This window comes from Pyxicephalus adspersus, chromosome 4 (assembly GCF_032062135.1).
Source record: "Pyxicephalus adspersus chromosome 4, UCB_Pads_2.0, whole genome shotgun sequence".
NCBI classification, from domain to species: domain Eukaryota; kingdom Metazoa; phylum Chordata; class Amphibia; order Anura; family Pyxicephalidae; genus Pyxicephalus; species Pyxicephalus adspersus.
This window is the reverse complement of record NC_092861.1, coordinates 69,277,005-69,302,038: the sequence shown is the minus strand read 5'-3', so window position 1 is coordinate 69,302,038 and position 25,034 is coordinate 69,277,005. Positions and strand designations below refer to the sequence as shown.

At 35.7% G+C, this 25,034-nt stretch overlaps 1 protein-coding gene across 1 annotated transcript in view; it reads left to right on the top strand.

Moving 5' to 3' along the window:
- The window catches only part of IMPG1 (interphotoreceptor matrix proteoglycan 1), a 120,895-nt gene that overhangs the window by 83,683 nt on the left and 12,178 nt on the right, over positions 1-25,034 (top strand). Inside the window, 2 exon segments of the mRNA XM_072408550.1 lie at positions 18,183-19,183; positions 21,050-21,269. Coding sequence (XP_072264651.1) covers positions 18,183-19,183; positions 21,050-21,269 — 1,221 coding nt within the window.

Genomic DNA, 25,034 nt, shown 5'->3' with positions numbered 1-25,034 from the left:
ATGGATGGGAAAAATCTCGGGGTTAACCATCCTTGCAATTTTTTTGTGCCCGAATGAAGGTCGGGCTTAACGGCAAGGTGGTTAAGTATGCCAAATAGGCTTGCTCTACAAATGTGCTGATGTTGGCCCTTTGACTGGGAAGGGTGAAACTGCCACAGATATACCAAAATGAATCAGGGTTGTTTAGGCACTTACAACGAGAAACAGCAGAGCCAGACATGATCTGAAGGAAAGAATATAGGTGTGTAAGTAGAAAAATAAATTTTGCCTATTCACTACGTAGAGCAGCGCACAACCCCTGACCACACTGTCTTGCGTGTAAATGAATAGCCTAAACAAATCCACGCTATAGTAATCACATTATTATAGTCAGTAGAGAAAAAACCTGACGTGATAGAAGAAAACTAACTGCACTCTCAGAATCAGCATACTAATTTTAGTGTAAATAAGCTTAAAAATTGAAGTCAACAAGAAATTTGTTCAAAATTTTTCCAATTATATTATATTATATTATGTGATATTTACAATTGAGCATTTTGCCCCACATCTTCTTGCAGCTTCTTCTCTGTCTCCTATGTATTGTTACTATAACAGTTGCACATTGTCCTACTTTTACTGCCATAGCTGCCTTTCTCTTGCACATATAGTGTGACAACTTCCAATTTGCTTCTGGTGTACTATGATTGCCTACATCTTTTGTACTAAATCTTGTCGCAACTGCCTATTTGTGTCTCACATATTCTCACAAATGCCTCCTATTTCCCGGTCATGTAGTATAAAGATTGACTGTGTAGTGCCTACTTATTGTCAGGATTGCCCATAGCTGCCTGATAGTTGCCTGACATTTGTTGCCTGATAGTTGCCCACATATTGTAAAGATAGCTTGTTTGATGCCTAAATATTGTCAGAGTTGCTTAATTGTTGTACTCTTCATGTTACAATTTCCTGTTTGTTGGCTGTGTAATGTTGTATCTGTCTTGCACATGTATTATCAGGATCACCATTTTTCTTAGGTTTTGTCAGTGCTGTATGTTTAGAGAACTATAATACTGTAATTTAGTTCCTTTTGAGCCTGTGACAATCAACAGCCCATTACCATGATGGTAACCCCTTTAATCCACCATAGAATTCAATTTAGTAGGGATGTCTTGGGAAGAATTCAATGACTTGCAAAGCATCACAGGAAGGTCTTCCTAGATAGATTATTTTTGTCAAGCTAATCCTGCATGATCATCACCACATGGCAAAATTAGAGGAAATGAATGAATGAAGCAAATGCACCAACATTTATCCATGTCACCAAAATCTCTCCAGTCATCCCTAGCTTTTATAGGGAAGTTCTTTAGCTGTATAGGTATGTAATTTCACATTGAATTATCAGCCAATCATCTATTAGAATTCAATATTACTAATAGTATCACCAGTTCTTATTTGGTTTGTATCAAATATTCCCTTATTATAAAAAAAAACACAACAGTGTATATTTCCTGACAAATGTTATAAGCTTTCTAAAATAATTCAATAGTTCATTCAATTAAACATTAATATTAGTTTTATATATTCCAATCATGGCCAGATTTATCAGTCTTTACCAGTGTTCCTGGTCACATTTACAGTTCCTGTTTAAATAATAAGCTGCTCCTTCTGTGACAGCTACAGGGTACATTTTACAGGCTACATTTTACCCATCTGGACATAAAATCCAGATAAAAATATTATTACAAAAATGATGAACATGGTCTTCTTACTGTTTATTACTAGTGCTCAGTTTATTGCAGTGAGAGATTTCTTGGAAGATCCATATGTTTTCAGTATACTTCACCATATGTTATATAACCAAAAGGTTGTAAGAGTAAGTAGAAAACAGAAATATTGTGAGAGCTGCAATTATATTCCTGTATGACAGTCCTATATCCTATTAACAGAAAAACAGACATATTTGGACAAACTATAAAATGGATCTGTATATATTTCATTTTCCCAAGCTTGTAGATTGATCTTTTCTGAACCACAGTATAAATTTCCTCCTTCTATTGTTACTGAAATGAGTTTGATAGATATGCATAAATAAGAACTATTTTGTATTAAAAGCAATATGCTGAAAGTCTACAGAGATAATAAATGTCTGCTAGGTGTAAGAACCTTAAATATGTCAATTAAATGAGCAAGATAAATGAAAACCCAAGGAAAAAGAAATATTTTATTGAAATGTATAAAGCTGAAATGAAATATAAAGTGGAAAATGTGATTACTGTTTTGACATCATGAAAATTTAACACAAGATTGACAAGAGAGCAGCAAACTGGAGTCATTGGATTCAACATTGGGATATGTGTCTAGAGCAAAACTGGCCTGTTCTGTCAGCTACTTGGATGGCTGAAATTAAACTTAAAAGAAAATTAGCCTCTGCCCGAATATGTCTAAAATGAGCGCTCACATTATATAGCAAAGCTCATTGTCCAGTGTAAGTGCTGACTGAAATCCAGCAAACCCAGCATCCAGCAAAGTTTATTCATACCATTCAAATTTACGAAATTGGCCAAAATATTAAAACAACTGACAGGCAAATAACATTGACCATTTCACTGACACCTGCCAAGATAAAGTTTAAATTAGGAAGCAAGTGAACAGTTAGTTCATAAAAGTAATATGTTGGTATTAGGAAAATTGAGAAAATGTAATGACTTGAATGACTTTGAAAAGGGCCAATGTCATAGCTAGATGAGTGGATAAGGGTATCTCCAAAGAGCAGGTTGTGTAAGGTTTTCCCGGTAGGTATTGCTTAGTGGTCCAAAGAAAGGAAAAACTGGTAAAATGGTGACAGGTCATGGGCATCTAAAGCTCAATGATATACATAGGGAAGGGTAAAGGCTAGTCCATACTTAAGAAGCTTAAATAGTTGAAAAATATATGTTGGCCATGAAAAAGTCACACTGCAGAGTATGGGTTGTGTTGCCACAAACCAGAGAGTGCAATGCACACTAAATGATATGCCCACAACTGGCACATGCACATCATAATTGGACCATGGAGCAATGAAAAATGTGGTTTTGTTTGATAAATCTCATTTCCATATGGATCATGGGAATTAGAGGGCACAGTTGCACTATTTAAAGATGGCAGCGGATGCGGTGCCGGATACCACAGAATCCCAATAGGCAGGTCAGGCATCAGGCAAGTCCTTAATGCAGAAAAGGGAGATGGGATGCCCACCAAACATTTAGATTAGCCAACCTATTTTCCTCCTTGGTGGTCCAAATTGAATCCTTATAGACAGGTAGAACGATCACCCAGCATAGGATGGGAAGACAGACAGCCACAGCTCAAGGAACCCATGTCAATCTCCGGAGGAACCCTGGTGTTCCACAGAAAAAGAAAGACTGATCTAGATCATGCTATTACACATTGCAAAAGTACCATATCAATCTATGTCTATTCCTTCCTTTCCTTTTAATAAACCAGGTCCTTTGTTTTTTGCTCATGTATTTAATTTGAATTGAGTTTGCTACCTCTAGTCCTCTAGAACCTGTCAACACTCCTTGGCACATGCATTGTATGGGCCTGATTTAATAAAGCTTCACTAGGCATGAGAGAATACACTTTCATCAGTGAAGCTGGGTGATCCAACAAACCTGGAATGGATCTGGTCCAGGATTCAAAACGTTTGCTAGCAAACAAAGGTTTGCTGGACCCCCCAGCTTTACTGATGAAAGTGTATTCTCTTCAGATTTATCTTTATTATATAAGGCCCTATTAGTGTGAATTTAGCACACTAATGATTCTAGAAAAGTCTAGAATAACACATTCCATTAGTGGCTGATAGAAAAAAACACTACTGTGTTGTTGGTAGGGCTTCGTGATTACACTACAGTATCTATTGATATTTTAAATAAATAAAATAAACACACCCACTCTAAAGGGAAGAAACTATATGGTTGGTTGACCCTTAATTATTATTAAACATATCATTATTTTACATTGGTTTCAGTTGGAGTGTTTCATATTCAGTGCTAAAATCAAACAACTCTTTTTTTTTTACTTTGTAGTGAATTTTTAATTTTCAAAGACTATCTAAAAACCCTGGGATTCCTTTTTGGCTATCTACAAGGGTGACATTCTTCTCACCAGTAATGTAAGAGGGGTCTTCCTACTGACCACCACAGTAATGTGCTGTGATCTGTGAATATCGCAAATATAGTAGGGGTTTTAGGACCTGAATCTAGAAGGTGGTAATACCTGGCTATGGTATCATGAATTGTGACCAGATTACAATAGTTAATTGGCAGTTTTGGTCATATACCATAATGGTGGATTTAATGGAAAACTTTGTAAGCATTATTGGCAAGTTCAGTGCAATCAGGCATGTAGGAAGAATTAAGATATGTTGAAACTCATTTTAATTATGAGCTAACAAATATATATCAATATTTTTAATTATATGAAATAGAAGGGTATGGTTTACAAAGGATAAGAAAACTCTGTTGCAATAATTGTATGTTATGATACATAGTTTGCCTGTGCTGTTTCCACAAAGGTCTAAATGTATTTAATGAAAAGAGTTGAAACGACCAGAGAGTAATGATATCATTTTCAAGCTGTTTTAGAAAGAGACAGAAGGGATATGGAAGATGGATTGTTTACAGCCAAGCGTCCGCAGTGTTTTATATGGTATGAATAATAATTGATATAGATTTATTTTTTTCCCCAAATAATAATGGTTTTATTCATTTCTTTATTCATCGTAATTCTTTATATCATTTTAACTGTTAAAATATAGTTTTTCATTGTAATCATTTACCTGTGAGTTTATATGCTATTTGTATCTAATGGTTAGTGAGCTGCTATATAACCTAATGGTATTTAAAACAGGTTAATGCTTAAATATATGTAGGGAATAGATTATGCTAGTATTTAAAGTAATTTACTATATTTTTTTATCATCAGCCTGTGTTTAGTTTATCTGAAGCATAGTAATTGATTAAGACAGACTTGCATGTCTGCAGTCAGCAAAGCTCATCTGCTCATTGGAAAGTTTTGGCTCTGATTTAGCAGGGAACATGTTGAAGCAAAGGGCCCCAATTTACAGCTGCTGGCAGGGAGCATGCTCTTCCACTTCTATGGCAGTGTTGTGGCCCAACACGCTACAGATATAGTATGACGGCCTATCAGATCACTGAGGGATGTAGAATTTCCATAATGATCAGATAAGTTTGCTATCATATGGCTTTGGCTGTCCGCAAGAGTGTAAATAACAGATCCAAAATGTGGAAAATTATCATTTAAATCTTTCCAAAGGGGGCATGAGAGCCACTGGCCTAGCCAAAACATTGTGTTTATGAAACATCTGGTAGTTTGTGAACATCCAACCACTTTACTGGGTCTCTTAGCATTCATACTTTGTTATTCCCATGCATCTTACAGTGATTTGTCTCTGGTCATTTGTGATTAACTGCTTTGATGCATATTATACTGGCAGGGACACAGGTTGATATATTATCCTACCATTAAAGTGAGCAACTGTGTTCTTAAAAACAGTGCAGAAAGGTGACCACCAAGCTATAAACCTGCTATTTGCTGCTATTGATAATAAAGCAGGCACCATAGAGTTGAGGCAGGATGAAGCTTCTGTCTGTGACATTGATATATTCTCATATGAGAAATGGTCTTGCCCCAGGATCCTTGAGCCTTAATAAGTGAATAGAGATTTATGTCCCAGGGAAATTGTGTTACAAGGCATTGCAAAATGTTTTAGGTTCAATAGAAATTGTATATATCACAAAATATAATTCTCCAGTTAAATTGACCTTTAGTGTTATTTTGTTGAAATAATAAATTAATTAAAGCACAAGGAGTTAAAAAAACAAACAAGATGTCCCTGGATTTTATGGACTTCACATGCAGATAACAATTTTAATTTTGCTTGGAGGGAGAAAATTACAAGTATGCTAGTAAAAATACTTTCGAACACAGCAATAATATTATTTATTATTATGTTTGGTCATATTTAAAACACATATTACAAATGCATGTTGACATTGGGATACAGAAAAGTGCAATAAAAAAATGAATGGGAGGAGAAAAAAGGATTGTTAAAGAACCTTGTTACATGATCTGTTAAATTCACATTATAGTTCTCCAATCATAGAGCTCTCTCTGCTGTGTTAAACAAATATAATGAAGGCCAACCAAAATTTAAAAACTTTAAAAAAACTTTAAAGCTTTAAAAACTTCAAAACTTTTTCAAACTATGTTTTTTGATGGTGACAACAGTGAACCTTGCTCATACATATGTATTCACCTCTGGGATTTTCTGGGGAACTAGTATTCTGAGGAATGATAAGTTGATAAATTCAACACCATGCTGACACTTGCATTACAGAAAAAACTGCAAAGGGAGACCGGCATGTTAAGTAAGATGCATTAGAGCACCAATTCAAATAATATTATTTTAAATGTGATAGTCTGTTGTTTGGGAAAAAAACAAACCTTCTAAAAATCTATATACTGAACATCACTTTTTTTCCCAGGCTGACGATCCTATTGTAAATCATGTATTTCTGATTTTTATGTAAACGTAATAGAAACCTTAATATTATGCAGACAATTTCTTTTTGAACAGTCACTTCCCTTTGTCACTCTCAATCAGTTTTGCATTAGTAAGTATGTTAGGAGCAGAACCCTCCTGACCGAGCCAAGTTTGTTGCCAGTGGCTCTATAATATAATTTTTAGGAAGTTCTGCTTGGAGCAATTCTGCTAGAGATAGAATAATGTCTTCAGCAGTAGTGAGTTGGATTCTCTGTTATTATACAGAACAATGATGCAGAGTTCACTGCACATCTGGAGGGAACAAATGATGTGTCAGGCAGCCGGAGCTCCAGCTTATTGTGTGCTAGGAGTTTGCATGTAATACAGTTATTTCCATCTCCTCATTTTCTCCTTGCATATGTTAACATTTTAATGTGTTTTGTGCTTAGACTGCACTAGCTATAGAAATGTATTTCTTGTACCACTTTCACCAATGATATTTTATTTCTGTATGGAAATAAATGTAAGCAATTGTTTTTCTGGATGGGTTTTGTGAATCTCCATTATTTAAAACAAACACATTAGGAATAAAAAAAGGAGATGCAGATTTGGTTAGTCCTAAATGGATTAATAATTTGTCTTTCATTGTTTTGTGCTGTTTGATAAATTTGTGCTTTCTTTATTTGTTGACCTTCATGAATTCTTAAACTCAACAATAGGAAAACAATTGAAAGCAGAGCTTAATTTGCATAACAAAAAGTGCATGGCTGAAAAAATAACATATTTACTAAATATTATGATTATTAATGATGATAACTTTTTTTTATCATTGCCTGAGTAGAAGTCCATGGAGCAAAAAAGTGTATTTGCATTCAAAGGTTTTGGATTAGTTTTGGATAGGGCAGGAAAGAGTTAGAACCAGTTCTAGTTAGTTAGGTTTTTGTTCCAGGTTAGTGTCAGGTTTTTACTGAGGTCTGTTCCTGAACCAACATTTCTAGTCATTAGGCTCATTAAAACTTAGACAAAAAGTAGGTAGGAATCCAAAATATTAGAGTTGAAAACAGAACAAAGAATTAGCGTATATCTTTCAAGGGGGACACTTCTTTCTGAGGACAACTTTGTTTAGTTAAAGCAAAATCTGAATGATCAACAATCGATGAATAAACATTAGCAGTAAAACCTGTTAATCACCAATGCAAAGTAGTTACTATGGGATGTCATAAGCTACTTCTTCTTGTAAATGGAACAGAATCGGGGAGGGGCGCGGATGTGAAATTTTTCATGATACAAGTCTGTGATGTGCAAGTAGTGCCAACATAATATGCAGGACTTATACAAAGTCCATAGTCATGTCACTAACTGTCCCTCATAGGGGCTTATATCCAATGCCCCCACCATAGTCATCAGTCATTAGTGTAGTCTACGGTCAATTTTGGGGAGGAAAACAATTACCCTAACCGCATGTTTTTGGAATAAACCCAGAGTGCCAGGGGGAAACCCATGCAAACACAGGGGGAACATTCAAACTCTGGCATTGATGGGAACTATTTTTTAGGATGCATTTGCTTCACTTGGTGGCTTTGTAAGCACAGAAACAGTTAAAAGGGCCCAGTTTAAAGATCTCCAATTTTAGTCCTCAAGGGCTAAGATTTGCATATATTTACAGTACAGTATTTCTCTAACAGTGAGCAGGTATGGTTTACCAATTAAGTCACAAGTGAAAATCTTGGCATATATGGGTCTTCAAGGATTGGTGTTGACCACCGCTAATTTAGATGGACCAGCTCAGGTGTTAATTGGGTATCTCTCTTTATTGGCTATCACAACACTTCCCTAACTAATTCTAACTGTTGATGGTCTGAAGATACCAGCGACAATGAAAACAGCAGAAATTGCAAAATTCTTGGATATCACCAGATAATTTGAAAAGGATTTTGGTGTAATTTCCAGACTGATATAATAAGACATCTTAAAAATATAAAGGATTTTAACAATATTTTTGTGTATATCCATACACTGAATTGTTCGTTCTCCTTGAATCTTTAGTTATAATAGCATATTGTCCTTACACCTTGTTATCAAGGTTATACATAGACTTAAACAAGAATAGGTTATACTTCACTGAAGAATTGATGTAATGTAAAATTACTACTCTGTTCAAGACAGTGCCAAGAAAGTTTCAGAAACATCAGCTGCAATTTTTTCTTCTGATGATCGTGACCTACAAAAAAACTACTGACTGGCCAAAATAAACAGGTTTTCTTTTTTGAGATGTATTAGAAGGCAAGCACCTCATTAAACAGGAGACAGTATTATAGGTAGGAACCACTAAAGACATACCGGTAATATAGATTGGCACGAATATATTTAGTGATAGTAATTACAGTGGTATAGAACTAGAACAGAATACATTAAAACATTGGTGTGCAGCTACCAATATATATGTCATGCCATTTTTTCAACTGTTTAAAATAATTTTAAGCAGCAGCCTGCCTTCAGACTTCTTTATTTGATTTGACTAAAATTGTATCTAAACCAGAATCTAGAGAGATAGAGAGAAGAGTATTGATATGACCATTTTGTTGCTGGAAAAGGATGGAAAAAGGAGTCCAGAGCTGCACATACTGCTGCTTTTGCATCTTTACACATTTACCTTGGAAAATCAAAATAACATTTGGTAAGACCTAGCTATAATAAGCTATATAAAAATTGAATTGTACACAAAATGACTATATACTCACTTTAAATATGAGGACTTATCAGCAACTGACACTGTGGGCCTGATATTAAAGCTCTCCGAGGCTGGAGATAATACACTTTCATCAGTAAAGCCGGGTGATCAAGCAAACCAAAAATATTTGTTAGCAATTGTTTTGGATCCTGAACTAGATCCTTCCAGGTTTACTGGGTCACCCAGCTTCACTGATGAAAGTGTATCCTCTCCAGCCTTGGAGAGCTTTAAAAAACAGGCCCTGTATGTGAAATTATCCAGCCCTCCAGGTATAGATATGTATGTAAAAACAACAGTATGTAAAAACAACAGCATGTATGTTCTAGAACAGTAACTTTGATATTAAAACAAGTCAGGGGATCAGAAATACTGACAGACAGCTAGCATTATGTGAAAGAGAATATCAGTTCCAGCCACAGTATTTGTTTCAGTAGGGACTTGTTGTTAAGAAAATGTAATATGCTTGTCTATTATTTATTTCTGCTGTTTGATGAGGCTCATTAGTTATGTGTGATTGTGAAAGGCTTTTTTTTATTATTTCAGTATAGCTAAATAAATTATATCTTTTTACTTTTACACTAAAAATATGAATTATATTTTCCAATTTCTTTTTCTTCCAGTCCCAGGAGACAGCTGATGTTTTGTTTCAAGTACTTGAAAGTAGAAATGTCAGCATATAATGGTTACCTGCTTCCAACGAGTATGTTTATCAAATAGTGAAATGTAAACCTGGGAAATCAGAAAGCATCATAACAAATCACATTTTTTCTCTGAATCAATCTGGCAGGAAAACAATCTGCCCTAAGTCAATTTTAACCATGCAAATGCTTTTTTCGGTAACTCAAAATATGATGAGATTAAGAAACAAAAAGTTGGCATGGGGACATTTTCCATGTCCTAAAGGACCACTCAGGACCAGGGCCCTTAAAACATTTAGAAGTTTTGTACATATTTTTATATGTTGAATAATATTCTATATATTGAATAATATTGTTTCCTTATATTGAATAATAATAATGTACATTTTTTTCTGCCTACAGTTGTAGACCTATTTTCATGTGTCAATCTCATTAGTAGTGTTGGTGTTCGAATTCGGGTTGTCCTTATATTCGACCCAAATATGGCTGTTCGAATTCGGATAGACCCGACCCGAAAAACACAGGATTCAATTAATGTTAAAGTAATTTATTGAATGTGTGTGATTTGTGTAACTTTTATTTTTTTACAGATTATCCCACAATGGCAGGATGTGGGACCCCCTGGGCACTAGAGGTTTAATGAGGACAAGTCTCCCTACTTATCACCTCTAGTGCTCTGTGATTGGCTGAGGAAATGTAAACCCTGATGATAGCTCAAGCGTCATCAGGATTTTCCTTTCCCCAGCCAATCACAAAGCACTAGAGGTGAATAAATGGGGAGACTTGTCCCCATTTAGCCTCTAGTGCCGCGGATCTTCTTAATGAATGTGGCCGCAGAGAACAGTGTGCGATTCAAAACCTCTGGTGCGCTCTGGTGCGAAATTCTATCCAAGAACATATATAATTAGTAAAGGACTGCAAGAGCAATCATGGGAGCTGAGCTGTCAGCTCTGCTCCCCTGATTGCTCTTGCAGTTCTTTACAGTCCCAAAAATTATATTCCCACTATTGATTTTATTGGTGTTCGAAATCAGCATTCGATCACCCAAACAATATCCCCCTATTCAATCAAAAAGCTGTCAAATTGAATAGGGAGATATTCGACCAACGCTACTCATTAGCTCCTTTGTTTTTTTTAAGCCTATGAATTACAGAATTCAATAGCTCAAGCTTAAGTTTTAACACAAAAGTCAAGGTTAGAACAGTAACCTGATTCCTGCACACCCTATAGATCTGCAAAAAGTTTCAATGAGTAACATCAGCAAATCTATAATGGATTTGGTCCAGCATTGAAAATATTTGCCAAATAAAAGCAAATAATTTTTAAGATACCCATTTCAGGTTTGCTGGGTCACCTTGGGTTACTCAGATTCCCCCATGATAGTCTAACTTCTCCAGTCTTGGAGAGCTTTAATAAATCAGGCCCATTATAGCAGTAAGGAGACAACTACAGCTGTGCTTTATTCTTAAAACACGCATAATACTATGTGAAACCTATTTAACATAATTTTGTTAACAATTAGGTCAAAAGGCATTTTTTTTTGCATTGTTTTTAAATAATACAACAAAAACTAGCAATATAACTTGCCTAGCTAGGTCTGTAATTGAATTTGTGTTGATGAGCAAATTCAGCTTTCTTTAGGGTGCATTCTGAATGCTTTTGACATCAGTGTAAGATGGATTAGGTTAAGATATAATTGCTCTTCATTGATCAAAAGTTAATTGATGTGCATTTGACCTGCAGTTAACCTACTTCTGACATGTTTTGACCTCAATCTAAGATGTATCAAGCTGCTTTTATACTGAATTAAAAACACTTTTAGTATTATCGTAGGGTATTAACTATACTCACCCACCACCAGAGTTTTAGGTATACATAACATAACAGTTCATTTAAAAAAAAAAAACAGAAAAAACTAGAGTCACTTTGTCTGTAGAGTCTTGTCTCTCTCTCCCTTTTGCTCAGGAACACTGTGGAGAGAAATGCCATTCCCTTTTTACTCCCTCTGGGAGCTGCACCTGGACTCTTCTCCAGCAGTGGGGAAATCCCGGGATGGCCTGCTGGAACAGCCACACTGCAATCCCTTGAATTATAGCCCTGAGACCAGCAACCTGTATGGCACATATCTGCCCTCTAGTACCTTTCCTTCTGGTTGCCTACAATATATATATATATATATATATATATATATATATATATATATATATATATATATTTGTGCCTCATTGTTCAGACATCAGTCAAATCAGGAGCTGTAGATAGTGACAAATGCATCTTCATCCAATCCTTCTCTGGGTGATGGATCTTCAACCATCTTAATTGGACAGGTCAGAAAGTTGTATATCCAGAGCTCATGAGTGTTCATTCAGGCCAAACAGTCCTGGGGGATGCCAGGATACCCGGCAAATCCTGTCAACCAACATTGAGCTGCCCATGTGCAGCTTAGTGTAAAAAATAAAGGCAGGTACATGTGTTTTATTGCATAGTGGACATCCCCTGTCTACCTTCTTGCACTTTTCAATTTTTATTCCACTTTTAACGTTCCTGTTCAGATCCACAACTACACAGTCTAACACAGTGAAGCCTTAAGGCCTAATTTTCCTCTCCCCAACTACAGACGTATATGCTTAGAACAGTCATACATTATTGTTACACGAAGGGCTGTTCTGTCCATGAGAAGTAGGTTGTGATTGACAACCTGACTTTTCACAGGAGAATTATTCTCCCTTTCTGAACAGTTTTGAGTGGAGTTTATATAATTCATCAATAAGTATTTTGCAGGCTGAATAGATCATATATGGTAGGTGTTTCTGTAAGCAGCCATGTATAGCTTATAAAGACTATAAAGTATACTGGGTTCTAGACTTGCTCATGTAGCACTGTCTAGCTTTGTACAATATATCCAAATGATAAATAATACATAATGTGTTCTTTTTCCCCCAGATTTACTCCTTGCTGACTGTGTCAATGTTATATCTGCATTTTGTTTTTAAACTTCTTTTTTTTTTTTTTGCATTCACTTTAAAAGAGAATAAGCATTCACCTACGAGTCACAAAGCCAAAGAACGTTAGGAAACTGTAATTCATTTTGTTAACCAGAAGGCAACCATAAATATTCCTTTTATCCCTGCCTTAAGCATACAGCAAACTGCATAATCTAGACTGAAGGCAAAACAAAAATGAGTTTTTTAAGCAACATTTGTCTGACGAATGAGATGACAACTACTGATGTTTTATGTTACAGAATGTTTTGCAATATTCCTTGCTTCACTATTCCTGCGGATAATATATATTGGACCTTTTCTGATCATCCAGCTGTATTACTTATTGTGCATTTCCTAAATTAAAAAGTATTTTTCAAGCAATTTGCATAAACGGTTTAAACCACCTTAGGTTGTTTTTACAAAAATAACTCCAATAATTTATTCAAGAAAATATGAATACCAAATGCAAAGAAATTTAGGGTCTGAAAACTAAATGACCTCTAAAATAACAATTGTATTAATACATGTTATCAATATTATTATTTAAATATATAAAGATATATATCATGACATGATATTATGTAGCTGTACACTTTAAAAGTGTGGAAATTTGTGCAAATTAGAAATTCCAGACAAAATGGTTAGTTATGGGTGGAAGCAATGTGGAATTGCCAGGAATCAGGTTAAAATAGATCAACTTAGTTTAGTTATGACTAATCAGACAAATTAGGGCTTGTCACTAGGGATGAGCGGGAATGCCTCTGACGTTCTCACTAAAATTTCCTCGAAATTATTACAGGAGGAGTACCACAGCTGATTGCTTTGTAGCCCTGTAGTATGTGTTCTATCCAAGAACACAGGAGTCCCGCAGCTGTACTCATCATGAATGAATGCAGCTGTGGGACACATCCTGTGATGATTCCTATGATTGCATTCATTGATGAGCAGATCCGCGTGACCCACACTGACAGAAGGAGTTTGCGGCTACATTCATGAATGCAGCCGTGGGAATCATCCTGTGCATGATCCCCAGGCACTAGAGGTTAAATAAGGGCAACCCCCTCTAGTGCCTGGGGATCTAGTGCGTGAGAATCTCTATCCAAGAACACATACTACAGGGTTGCAAGAGCAATCAGGGAAGCAAAACTGTCAGCTCTTCTCCCCTGATTGCTTTTGCCGGTTCCAAAAAATTCGATCTCAATGGCCAAATTCACACAGGCTGTTCCCACTTACATGTTTGTTTGTTTATTCGCCTTTTTTTCGGTTTTTCGGATTGGCCACGAGATTGAGTTTTAAAATTTTGCTCGCTCATCCCTACTTGTCACACAAATAGTAGAGCTTCTGTGCAGTTATCACTTTAGAGGCACCCAAATCAACTACTGAGCATTCAATGGCATTTGTACACAATTGTTTAAATCACTTGTTTTATAGGAGTCAATGAAATGCAAGAAATTGCAGTAGGAGTCTTTGTCCCCCAAAAAACTTCAAAAATGCCTAGCAGGCAGTTGAAAATCCTTCTCATTTAAGGAAGGAATCTATGAAAGCAGTTGACATTGACTATAGGAAGTGTCTCAAACAGTGAATCAACCACTTTTCTCTACAAATACCTGAAAAATGCCACTTCAACAGTCCTTGGGACCCCCCTTCTATAATTACTATATCCATAGCTCACAGTATGTTAGTGTGGTGGTCAATGGGGAGAATGCCTCTTACATTGGTGGTCAGTAGGAAAGTTCTTAGCCAAAAAGATTAATGTCAATTAAAATGACCTAGGAGGCACAAATTGCTCATTGCTGAAGGAACCCCAAGGAACCTTTGGAGGAACCCTGTTTTAGAAACACTGCATTAGCACTAAAAAACATGAGTGAAAGATCAAGTATGATCCGGCAGTCAGATCTGGAGACAACTGCTATAAAAGGGTTGTTAGAAGCCAAAGCAACAAATAAACCTAAAAAGACTAGTTACATTATATAAAATGTTGCTACCTTGCCTTTAGAGGTTATAACTTTTGGTATCCATCTCTGAGACACAGGGTTTACTTTGCAAAGAGTGGTGTATTACAGATTGGAGTTAAATAAATCTGTTTTTATAGCAACAAATCACAATCCTTGCCATATTTAAAGGCGAAAGGTAATCAGCTGTAAGGATAAATGTTCAAATTTTGTTTGTGCTTCTGAAACAGCTACACTGTGTATCATTTTTTTCTTATTGTACACAGGTTCACCTGACAATACTGTGATTTGTAAGGTTTTTTTTTTTTTTTGTAATAAAGTCTATATTACCTTCTGTGATGTCCTGGAGAGAACCAAAGAGCCTTTAATACTAATACTTCAGTAATGGTAATGTAAACCAGTAAAGTAATAAAGAAAGTAATCTTTAACTGGTACTTATTGTCTTTATATTAGAAAATGTAATCATGAAAAACCTCTCTAGGTTAACAATCTGTCCAAACAACTTATTTTATCTCTGCATTCTTTTGCACCCAACATCTATGATATCAACAATAAAAATATAACTGTACAAATCATCAGTTATGGGCATAAAAGAATCCAAATAGTAGTTCAGAAAATATGGGGTTCTAATGTTTAAAGGGACAATATAAATCAAATATAGAAGATATATCAGCTGTGAAAATCACACATTATTTTATTGCATTCCCTTCGCTGAAATTTCTTCACTGAAGAAAATCCTTAAAATAAACCTGTCATGAGCAAAATATGAAGGCTGTCACTGCTAACTTCTGAAATTCTAGTTGTCCAGCTTCTCTGCTTTCTAGGTTATTGACTTAAAATGGGTATGTAGTACAGGAGCTTCAACTTGTTGAAGTGTAGAAACATCACATGTTGAAATCTTTTGCCGGGTTAATGGCTCAAAATATTTAAGCTATAATCAACTTGCTAGCCAGACAAGTAGCCTTTTTAAAAGGTCAGCAATGACAGTCTACATACTTCTCTCATGACATTTACTTTTAAATGAGCTTGTGATGATAAACCATGGAATTTGCTATTGATGGTTTGATCTTACGGGTAAAACTTTTAGGTGTGTCATCCGTCATCTGTCATGAAGTATGAAAATAATATTTACCAGTATCAGATATATCACATTTTTACATGGAGAAAATGGAAGAAAATGTTTATTTTATAAACACCATATCTCTTTGGTAAAAGGTTTGCATGTCCGTAAAAATGTCTTACCACCATTCTCAAAAAAACATCTGTTTATGACCAATAATAAATGGACTGTTTTACACCTTTTTTACCTCCGCATGATGTCTGTTGGGTTATCTATAGGATAATATCATTCCACAATTACCTACTAAAGGCAAATGAAGAAGTCAATCGGATAGAGACATAAACATTTTCAGGTATATCTAGCACAACTAGTTGCTTTTGACTTTCATCTATTAGAGATCCCAAAAAAACCTCTTGCAGAAAACTTGTATTGAAAGATTCAAAATTCAATGCAGAAGTTTCAATATAATATGTTTTACATTTATGTGACCCATACATATGGTCCATACATGTTATCATGAGGTTAGTCAGCAGGGCTCAAAAAGCCCTCTAAGGAAAAAACTAATTTGATATAACAGAAAATGTTAAACTTAAGCAAAACCTAAAATTATTCAAGTGTGAACATACCTTAACATGTGTATAATAACAATCAAAAAGGTGGCCATTAAAGTCTAGAATTTCTGTGATTTAATGAAAAAATGCAGCTGATTATGTCCTGGACTTGATTAAATAAATATTGTATGATTACTAAAGATAAACTTAATAAGAAGTGGTGTGTTTAATATTCATGAGATTGATTCAATGCATGCATTTATTTTTGTCTCAAACTTTTTAGAAGTGATTTATTGACAAGGACATCTTAAATTATAGCCTGGTCATTATTTATTTTTTCCCAATTGATATGAGTGGAAAAGATACACAAGGACAACAATCACAAATTTGAACAGATGTTTAATTGTGTGTAAAAAGAAAGATTCATTAAGTTTAAGTTGTGAATGCTTCAGTTTTCACTATTTTTTCTTTCGTAACTTTGAAGGAATTACATCTTTAATAAAAGGATATGAGTTCTCTTCTAATTTGCTTGTAAATCTGCTATCATACTCATAGAGTAAGCTAATCTTCAAATTGTTGGGAAAAGGCAGATCAAAACAAGACATTAAAAATGATGCACTATTGGACATATTTAAAGCATTAAAATAAAATAGACTTAGATTTTTGGTAAAGAAGTCCTATATATGGTTTGCACTAGTAAACTTCATGCCTAGTCTTTTCTAGCAGAAACTCTAGCCTATATAAAATGTAAACAAATAAATATCTATAGAGAATGTCTGGAGCCCAGGAACATGAAGCAGGATAGTATGAGTGTACATTCTTATCCAACTATACTTGGTAAAAACAGGTGTCAGGTAAAATATGGTCTTGTTTCCAAGGCTCCAGGACTGAGGTTTATTGGATGGAAAGTCCTCACTATTTTTATCCACAAATAATATAATTTAAATACTACATTCCTGCTCCTCTGATTTCTTTTTTTGGTAATGTCTGCAAAATGAGAATATGCACTAATGTAACCAAAGGCACCTTAGTACAATGGAGCTTACAATCTAATGTCCTATAACACACAGCTGTCATATTCTAGGTGGAGTTTTAAATAAAATAGAACATAAATTACCCTAATTTAAGTATAGTGATTATTGTTTATATCACCTATGTTTAAAGTGCACAAAATATTATATGTTGGGATAAGACATAAATCTCTAGTTCAGTGAGGCTTACAATGTTCCAACCATGGTCATACAACATTTACAGAAAGTACATTTCAAATTAAAGCCATGTGAAAACTAACAGAGTGGATTCAGATGGATGAGAGAACATGGAAGAGATTCATTCAAACATAAACAATAGGTTCCTGTTAAGAATTTAAAAAGAACCAACGTACAGAAATGGTATACACTACAGTATTGTTACATCTTAATAGAACTTATTATTTATTCATTTATTTATGTTTTTGTTTTTGGGATGTGATAGGAAACATGAATGACTGGAGGAAACACAAACACAGAAAGAACATTCAAACAGCATGCAGATCATCCTATATGTCCTTGTTGTGTTAGTTGACACTAAATCAATCTAGGCATATGATTGTATTATATATTATTAAAAAATACAATGAAAGTCATGCTGAAAACACTTTTTATTATTTATTACTGTGTTTAGTTTAAAAAGTGAACCCACAACAGTTAGCAATATATCAATCATATACTCAAGAAATGTTGTTTTTTTTTAATATTACAGGTGTACATCATTCGGATGATTCAAAGAACCATATTTCATCTACAGAATCAGTTACCATTGGAACTATAAAAACATTACCTGCTTTTTTAGATTCAGATGTGTTGGTGTCTGCCACCCAAGATATGGAATCAGTTATTCTGACTGTAGAACCATCTGAACTTCCCACTGGCTATGGAGCAATTAGTTCCATCACTGATTCAGCAGTTGTAGATGCACTTGAAGTAACTACACCAAAAAGATTTGAAGCAACTACTTTAGAGGTAATAGGAATCAGAGAAGAAACAACATATGAAATTGTAGAACAATTTAAATACACAACCCAGGAAGCCATACAGGTGGTTCTGGACAGTACAGAAGAAGACGCAAATGCCAGAGATATGACAACAGAGGCTACAGGAGTGTTTGAAGACATTACAACAGAGGCAAATGAAGGAAATATAGATACTTCTCCCGAAGTAACTGCAGCCCTTGAAAGTATTACTCCAGAAGTAATTTTAGAGCTTGAAGAAATTACTCCAGAAGTTAAAACTGCACCTACATCTTTACCAGACATTTCTATATCAACGGATCAATCAATAACTATAATAATTGAGACCTCTGAACAATATGAAGATACAGGCAACTATACTACTACTACTAATTTAATAGACATTTCCCCCGAAGAAAGTTCTGTTGCACAGGAATCTAGTTTGACAGAAATTTATAAAGAGGACGTTTCTACAATCTCAGGAAGTGGAGCACATGATGTGGACACAACAGGTATCATGAGTGCAGAAGTTGAAGAAAGCCACATTTTAACACCAAGTCCAGATATTCACCCACATTATACAGCAGCCTTCTCCTCCTTGGACCATTTACCTTCTACTACAGATATTTCTAGTAAAGGAAAAGAGCTTGTTGTGTTCTTCAGCCTTAGGGTAACTAATATGCCATTTTCTGAAGACCTGTTCAATAAAAGTTCCCCAGAATACAAATCACTTGAACAGCAGTTCCTATATCTGGTGGGTAAATATTCATTATTGTACTTAAACCTGTATAAAATTATTATACTTAGAAACTGTACTTAAAACTGTATAATATTGTACACATTGTAGCACATGCTATTCATTAATATTTATTGTTCCTCAGGGCTGGTTATGTATTTAGCAATATCAGTTTTAATGGTATGTTCACCCATTGATTATCATCACTTTTATTTATATCGCTTTAAAACATCTCATCAACCCAAAAAAACAAATGTGTTGTGTGTATTTTCTATTGAAAAAAAACCTGAAAAATAGAGACAAAAATATGAATTTTATGAAGTTGATGAGATTTTTTAAAGCAATATGCAATTTCTTGGCATGACAATTGTGATGTGATTGTTTGTGTAAAGGAACCACTATACTATAAAGAATGGACATAAAATCTACCTGATACCAGGGCAAAGTAGAATTAATTTTAGGTTCATGTTTATAGTCTATGTTCGTGTTGACGAGCATTATTTCAAACACTGAGCCTAATTTATTAAAGCTCTCCAAAGCTGGAGAGGATACAGTTTGATCAGTGAAGCTGGGTAATTCAGCAAACCTTGAATAGATCTGGTCGAGGATTTAAAACGTTTGCTAGCAAATTACTTTGAAGAAATCCATTCCAGGTTTGCTGGATTACCCAGCTTCACTGATCAAAGTGTATCATTTCTATCATTGGATTGCTTTTATAAATCGGTGCTATTGTGTTAGCTATTTAAATACAAACTTCCCAAATGGCAAATGTCTCACTTGACAAGAAAAGACTGTGTTTGATCTTCTTAGTCTGCGGTTCAAATGCACTTTAATGGAACATTTTGTGTCCAAAGAAACAAAGCACAATTCTGTGTGCACTGCAGAGACAATAGGAAGTCAATCTAAGCACTGTAAGTTTTATTGTATACATGTTTGCATTATAACATATAACTACCCTATGAGAAAAACAGTATGATAGAGAAAATTATTACATTATTTCTCAAGAAAATGGTGATTATTAGAAACAGGGCACAGTAGGAAGGAAAAACACCGCAGAAAGGTAGAACGCATCCTTCTAAACTGCAGGCATGTCAATTGCACACTTTTGTAAATTCAAAGTCTTTATTAGAAAACATCCTGCAGTGAAGCAAAAATAATCAGTTTCCAATGAGCAAGACTAGCATATATGTCAAAGAAAAAAACATATAAACGTGCACATGTTTGTGTAAATAAAATAGGGAACAAAACCTTTCCTTATGGGAAAATAGTAAGCAAATATCAATAAAAATTATTATGTGGAAGAATATCCCAGGGAACAAACTGTGCCCCCCATCCCCAACCCAACCTCCTGGAAGGAACCATAAAATACAATAGGAAAAGAAAAAAAGAAAAGGGGAGACCAGAAGTAAGTAAGAAAGAAAGAAAAGAAAGGTGTCAGTAGAAAGGAGGGATCAAAATCTGTAAGAAAGAGGAAAGGGAACAAGGAGGAACAAAACAGAAAATTCAACACAAAAAACAAACATACCATTTAGGCTTTGTAAATACACTAGACTTTTGTCACACAAAAGTGAATGCTCATGATCATCTGAGGCACAAATCTGACATTTCCAGCTGTTCGCCAGCATTGCTTATTGACCAATACAAATGACCACCAACAGTGGTGGCAGAGCTCATTTATTCTATTGTCTTTGGAAATGGTCACTAACAATTGTTTCCAGTAACAATTATTCGGTGTCTGTATGGGGTTTTAAATACACAAATTTATGAGTATTGCATAGAACTTTGTATCTTAAACTATAACAAAGTACAGCAACTAACAAAAGAAACAATTGTCCCATGCAAACAAATCTTCGTGTATGAATAACACACTGGTGTTTCTTACAGCTTCTCCCATATCTGCAGTCCAATCTCACTGGATTTAAAAACCTTGAAATCCTCAACTTCAAAAAAGGGAGTTTAATTGTGAACAGCAAAGTGAAATTTGCTAAACCATTACCCTATAATGTTACCAAGGCAGTCTATTGTGTTTTGGAAGAGTTTTGCAATACTGCAGCACAACGACTCAATTTGAAGATAGACAGCTATTCTCTGGACGTGGAACCAGGTAAGAAATCGATACAGCAAAATGGCATGTTTGCAATATTTCCAATTAAGAAAACAGCAGGTTGAATTCTGTCACAAAGCACATACTAGCAGAATGTAAAATATATAAAGTGTGGTATAAGAAATGATCAAAAATACTCTGTACTAGTCCCACCTAGTACAACTCTGAAATGATTTAACACAGCCTGCAGATCCATCCCCAGGTGGGTTCACATAATTCTACTTCTACATCCCAGGATTCTTTTTTCAATATCACTAATACTGGAAGCACTGTAGGACAACCTACAATATTTGCCTAACAACAGCTCTAGACTACCCACGGACTTTTAAAGCATTTTATTAGATGTATTTTTATTACTAAAACTTATTAAGTGAAATGCACATATTCAACCTAAATCACAGTTTATTTCATATGTGTATTTAGCATTGGTTATCAAAATCTGACAAGCTAGTAGACAACTAATATTTTGACTGGTTTCTGAAATAGCAAAACCATTGACTGAGAAAGAGATGGGGATAAAGAGTTATGATGCAGTTGGTAGATGTGGGACTGCTGGATTAATGGTAGTAGTTATGATGCTGGTGGAAGTGATAATGCTGATGGAATTGCGGTGAGAGGTTCTGATAGAGGTGGTCCATATTTTCCTGCTATACTGAGGGTGAATTGAGAAAATGCTTGTGGTGGAGATTAAATTTACCTCATGGGTGGGGTTGTAATGATGATGGTGGTGGTTCATATTAAGATACCAGGTTGGTGTTAAGGTTTTGCTGTTGGTTAATTGTTAGGCTGCAGGACTAGCGGTAGTGGTATGATGGTGGTGATAAGGCTGCTGGCGAGGTGAAGTTATGAGGGTTGTGGTCTGTAATACACTGCTGGACTAGGGGTGATAGGATGGTGAAGATTAGGCTGCCAGCCTGCTTAGGTTATGATAATAAAGGTGAACATTAAACTACCCAGTTGGTGTTGGGGGTTAGATTGCTGGTGGTGGATATTAGGCTGCTGATCTGCTGTTGAATGGTTGACATTGATGATGCCTGATAGGGTATAAACTGCTAAGGTAGTGATAAGTATAATATGCTGCTAGACTGGCAGTTGTGGTGGTAGTAATGATGATGCTGGTCTGCTGGTGGGGCTATTGCTGGATTTATTGCCACGGGATCAGTGAGTGGTAGGTAGGCAGCAAGGGTAAAAGACTCTTTGAATCTTCTTCCTATTACTGTTTTCAGTTACTGTTTGGGTGTAATTAGTGGCTGCATTTCAATTTAGATCAAATGGTATACAACATCATCCAAATGGGAATAACGTTTGCAAGTCTTCATCGTTTTTGTCAGGACATACTGACTTTAACAGACATACATGTCATGATAATACAAACAATTACTGGCACTTCCAAAAAATCTCGATAAAGTGAGAACTATTTCCCCAGAGACTAGTTACTTGGCAATCTATAACTATGCACAAACTGCTCCTCTAGTCAAACTCACACAGAGCACGATAGTTGTGTCGCTAGATAACACTTTATTTTCTGACCATGTAATCCATCAAAAGTACAATTACTGTATTTCTTTTGAGCTTTGCTTTTTATCTTTCTTATTTAATTTCACCTCAAGCTGTTTTATAAATTGAATAGTAAGGAGCCAGTGCATATGTGGAACTTTGAATCATTAATATGCTTTTTCAGGATTCTTTTGATACTGTGAGATAACAGATACTAAGAAAAAGAATTGTGTAGAAATCAAGTAATGATGCAGTTATGAGTGAAAAGGCTGTATCTGCATTGTAGGACAATAAAAAGCGCTGGACAGCTATTTTCAGGAATCATAAGTACACTGATAAACCGTTTTTTTTCTACTTTCAAAAAGAAAATGATTTCAGCATATAACAGCGTGTGTTTTCAATGACTGTTCAAAGAAAAAATTGTTGATTATCAATCACAACATCATTTATCATGGTAATGGCTCCTGTCTCTGAACTTTGTGTTTTTTCACTAAATTGGGCTCTTGTTGAATTTTTTTTATCATGCCTGTTAATAGTACAATCATTCTTAACATTTATTTAAATTATATTAATTTACACTCATATTAAATAATTACACATAATGCCTTGATTTTTGAAAGGCTTTTTAATTAGTGTTTGAGATTAGTTAAATTAAATAAAAGTTGCTATTGCGGTAGAATGATTTTAAAAATGTTGATATACTGTTAGATATACATGTTTTATCTGCTGCCTATGCCATTTTACTGCTACAGCATCTGAAGCTGAACTTCAGAAAAAAACAGATAAACACACAGAATGAATGAATATAGTTTTGCTGCTGAAGGATTTATATTTCTGCCCATTCAGTTCTATGATTAATACAGCTCAGGCAGACAGCATAGCCTTGTCTGGCAGGCTGGAGACCTAAAGCAGAACTAAAGTTAGTCTTTTAAAAATTACTGCAAGAATGGAAAAGCAATTTACCATCTGCAATAATCTCCCCTACCTGCCTGATCACTGGATATTTGTCAAAAAAAGCTGAGCTGTGCATACTTCTGGCACACAGTTCATGCAGGTGTCACAAAGGTCAAAAGGGCCATGGGGTATTTTTTACAGTTCCTGTGCACACACACCACTTCTACCTGGTACTGGCTCAGGTGACAGTCTTTCACAAGATGAGTGTGCACTAACGTGACCAGGCTCCTAGTGTCAAGCAAAGTATGTACAGTATGCATACCAATCTGGACAACAGGGGTTGGCACCTCAGGATCAGGAATCAGGTCCAGAGGAGCAAACACGGACAGCCTATGCACCACTCCACACTCCATGGGTTTCAGGCCAGTAGAACACTTTGTGGCAACATGTCCCCAGTCATTGCACCCCAAGCACTGAAGTAGCCCATAAGCTTGGCTTTGGGTGCACCTGGCTTACCCACTGCAGGGGGTTCATGGGAATCTGGTGCCCAATAGGCAAGGTGGGTTCCTGCAATGGTTTGAGGTTCCTCCAAGGGTGTAGTGACTTCCTCTGGAACCCAGGCTTCCAAATGCTCCACCATTTCAGCCATGAACTGTCGGTTCCTTGTTGTATCTTGGGGCAGATTAGCCACCTGAGCCTCAGTACTAGCGAACTGGGTAGTGTTGGCCATGATGGTGTGTTTGCTGCAGAGCTGCAGTATTTTGTATCAGATCCACAGATGGAGTTCATGCCTGCATCTGAAAAACCAAATGAGGAGGATTAGCATCAAATGGCAGGCTGGCAATGAGGCAACTCCAGTCAACAGCTTTTCTTTAGGATCCCTGCCTGTATTTATTAAACAAATGAGGCAAAACAAACAAAGTGGAACAAAGAGCTTCTCTCTACACAGGCCAAAACCCAAAGAAACTGACTCACCCTGACACAGCCACTGCTGCTTAGCACCAGGTATGCTATATAGGCTCACAGGCCTCAGGAAAACATGGGAGCTAGAATTGGGAATCCACCACACACTACTCTTGTGAATTTCCAGTAAAACCAGGCCCAGAACATTTTAAACATCCAGAGGCTCCCTGCAAATAAATCGCTGCTGGTTTCATTTCAATAGTAAAACCTGAGAAACAGTGGTCTCACATAATGTCCATCCATGAATTTGGCTACAAACACAGGTGCCCTGTTAGTCCAGATGTTAATATATATATATATATATATATACTCAAGGTTCATAGCCTTCATTATACAGTAGGAGTGCTTTCCACTGTGGTCCAAAGCTCTGCTGTCTTGTTATCAAAACTGAGCACTTTCTACATAGGTTAC